The sequence below is a fragment of the Herpailurus yagouaroundi genome, unplaced genomic scaffold (genome assembly GCF_014898765.1).
Source record: "Herpailurus yagouaroundi ecotype Mexico unplaced genomic scaffold, PumYag 64889, whole genome shotgun sequence".
In the NCBI taxonomy this organism is placed as follows: Eukaryota; Metazoa; Chordata; class Mammalia; order Carnivora; family Felidae; genus Herpailurus; species Herpailurus yagouaroundi.
In genome coordinates, this window is record NW_024418139.1 from 1 (window position 1) to 2,190 (window position 2,190).

At 68.0% G+C, this 2,190-nt stretch overlaps 1 protein-coding gene across 1 annotated transcript; it reads left to right on the top strand.

The window, feature by feature from the left end:
* Positions 1 to 18: 18 nt before the first annotated feature.
* Positions 19 to 1,473, top strand: LOC121024448 (RNA exonuclease 1 homolog). The gene is made up of 5 exons (XM_040466672.1): positions 19 to 179; positions 609 to 724; positions 823 to 961; positions 1,085 to 1,205; positions 1,292 to 1,473. Exons 1-5 carry the CDS (start codon positions 177 to 179, stop codon positions 1,378 to 1,380), a joined length of 468 nt encoding a protein of 155 aa, XP_040322606.1. The 5' UTR covers positions 19 to 176; the 3' UTR covers positions 1,381 to 1,473.
* The last annotated feature ends 717 nt before the right edge of the window (positions 1,474 to 2,190 follow it).

A 2,190-nucleotide genomic window follows, 5' to 3' on the forward strand; every position in this document is an offset into this window, starting at 1 on the left:
TCCCCTCCCCTCCCCTCCCTTCCCCTCCCCTCCCCTGCCCTGCCCTGCCCTCCCCTCCCCTCCCTCAGCAACACGTGCAGGACGGCCGGAAGGAGAACCTGGAAGGCTTTGTGAAAACTTTTGACAAAGAGCTTTCGGAAGATGCTCACCCGGGCGTTTATGCCCTTGACTGTGAAATGGTGAGCTGGCTGCCGTGGGTGTTCTGTTCGGTGGTCGTCCCGCTGCTGCGCCCACAGCTTTGAGGTGGGGGTGGGGGTGGGGGGTCTTAGGATAGAGAGCAGGTAGAGGGAGGAGCCGGGAGCAGAAGGGGGGTCCTGCCAACGCCCCCCCCGCCCCGCCCCTGCCGTGTGCCGGGCTGCATCCGTTGCGGCTCCTCGAGGCCTTGCCGGCAGCTTCTGAGAGAGGGCTCCCCCCCCCCCCCACCCCCCCCCTCCAGCCAAGTAGACGCTCTGACCTCCCCCCTCAGCCCACGCTGCGGGCCGTATGACACGGCCCTTGCTGGGTAGTGGAACGCCGGCCAGAGGCCTCGGGGACCGGGGCGGCCTCGTCCTGAGAGCGCTGGGTGCGGGGCGGGGCGCACGGTCACGGGAGCCCTCTCGGCCCCGCAGTCCTACACCACATATGGCCTGGAGCTGACGCGCGTCACTGTGGTGGACACAGACATGCGGGTGGTCTACGACACCTTTGTCAAGCCGGACAATGAGATCGTCGACTACAACACCAGGTGTGGCCGCGCCCCCCCCCCCCCCCCCCCCCCCCCCAGGAGCGGGCACCCGCCTCCCTCCCTGGCTACCTTCAGGCTCCCTGCTCCGCCCACGCCAGGTTTTCAGGGGTCACTGAGGCTGACCTTGTGGACACGAGCATCTCGCTCCGGGATGTCCAGGCCGTCCTGCTGAGCATGTTCAGCGCTGACACCGTCCTCATCGGACACAGCCTGGAGAGCGACCTGCTGGCCTTGAAGGTACTGCCCGCTCCCGGGGCTCCTGGGAATGGGAGCTGTGGGGGCGGGTCTGAGCCCCAGGCACCTTCCTACCCTGGCCCTCCCGGGGCCCTGGACCTGTGGTCTCTGCCCGCCCGCCTGCAGGTCATTCACAGCACCGTGGTGGACACGTCCGTGCTCTTCCCGCACCGCCTGGGCCTCCCCTACAAGCGCTCCCTGCGGAACCTCATGGCTGACTACCTCAGACGGATCATCCAGGACAACGGTGAGCGGCCGGCGGGGGGCGGGCGGGGGGTGGCGGCGGCCGGGCCCGGGGGCGCACCCACTCTGACGCGTCCATCCGCCCCGCAGTGGACGGGCACAGCTCCAGCGAGGACGCCAGCGCCTGCATGCACCTGGTGATCTGGAAGATCCGAGAAGACGCCAAGACCAAGCGGTGACCGCCGCCTGCCCGCCTCTCCCGCAGCCCCGGCCCGGCCTCTACCCCAGGCCTCTTCCAAAACAGTGCAATAAATCTCGAGAGCTAACCCTGTCCACGTCGCCGAGACATGGAAACAGAGAGAGCGGGACGAGCCGGCGGCACAAGAGCCCTAAGCTGAGACCACCTGGAGCCCTGACCGCCCCCCCCCCACCCCCTGACCTGGCCCCCTTGCGCCGCCCCCGCCTCTCCCCCCCACCCCCCTAACTCTGTCCTCTGGAGACTGCTGCTCATTCCCAGACGGGACCGGGACAGACCCCACCCGGCACCCAGAGGGCCCTGCGGAGTCCCTGGCAGCCAGGCCTCCCGCCCCTGCCCCTTCTGCCGGGCAGGCTTTTCACGGGTGTGTTTGAGACAGGGGTTGTCTTTTTTTATTTTGTATTGTTATTTTTATTATTTGTAATTTAAACCTGGCGATTCGCACAGTTGTCTTTCCCCGCCGGAAAAGGAAGACCCTGGTGCTGCCTTCCCCGTTGGGGGCGGGGGAGCGGGGGGGGGGGGAGAAGTCGGGGGGCCGGAAGCCGGCACCTTGGCAGCCACCAGGACGGAGAGTCCAGTCTGGCCCGGGCCGAGCGGGTGGAAACTGGCCTCCCCAGACCCACCTGGACTCCGTGACCTCTGGGAACGAAGCCAGCCCCCCACCCCTGCCACCCCCCAGGGCCTCGCCTTCGGGACCCCTCCAGGGCCCACCAGCCTCTGGACCCTGTCTTCCTGCTGGAGCCCCACCCTCCCCCTCCAGGGGCTGTCTGTAAAGGCCTGCAGCCCCCCTAGG

Excerpts from the sequence above, each read along its gene's own strand:
- LOC121024448 (XM_040466672.1), top strand. Across the intron at positions 962-1,084 it reads GCGACCTGCTGGCCTTGAAG|GTCATTCACAGCACCGTGGT; the intron begins GTACTGCCCGCT and ends GCCCGCCTGCAG. Across the intron at positions 1,206-1,291 it reads ACGGATCATCCAGGACAACG|TGGACGGGCACAGCTCCAGC; the intron begins GTGAGCGGCCGG and ends TCCGCCCCGCAG.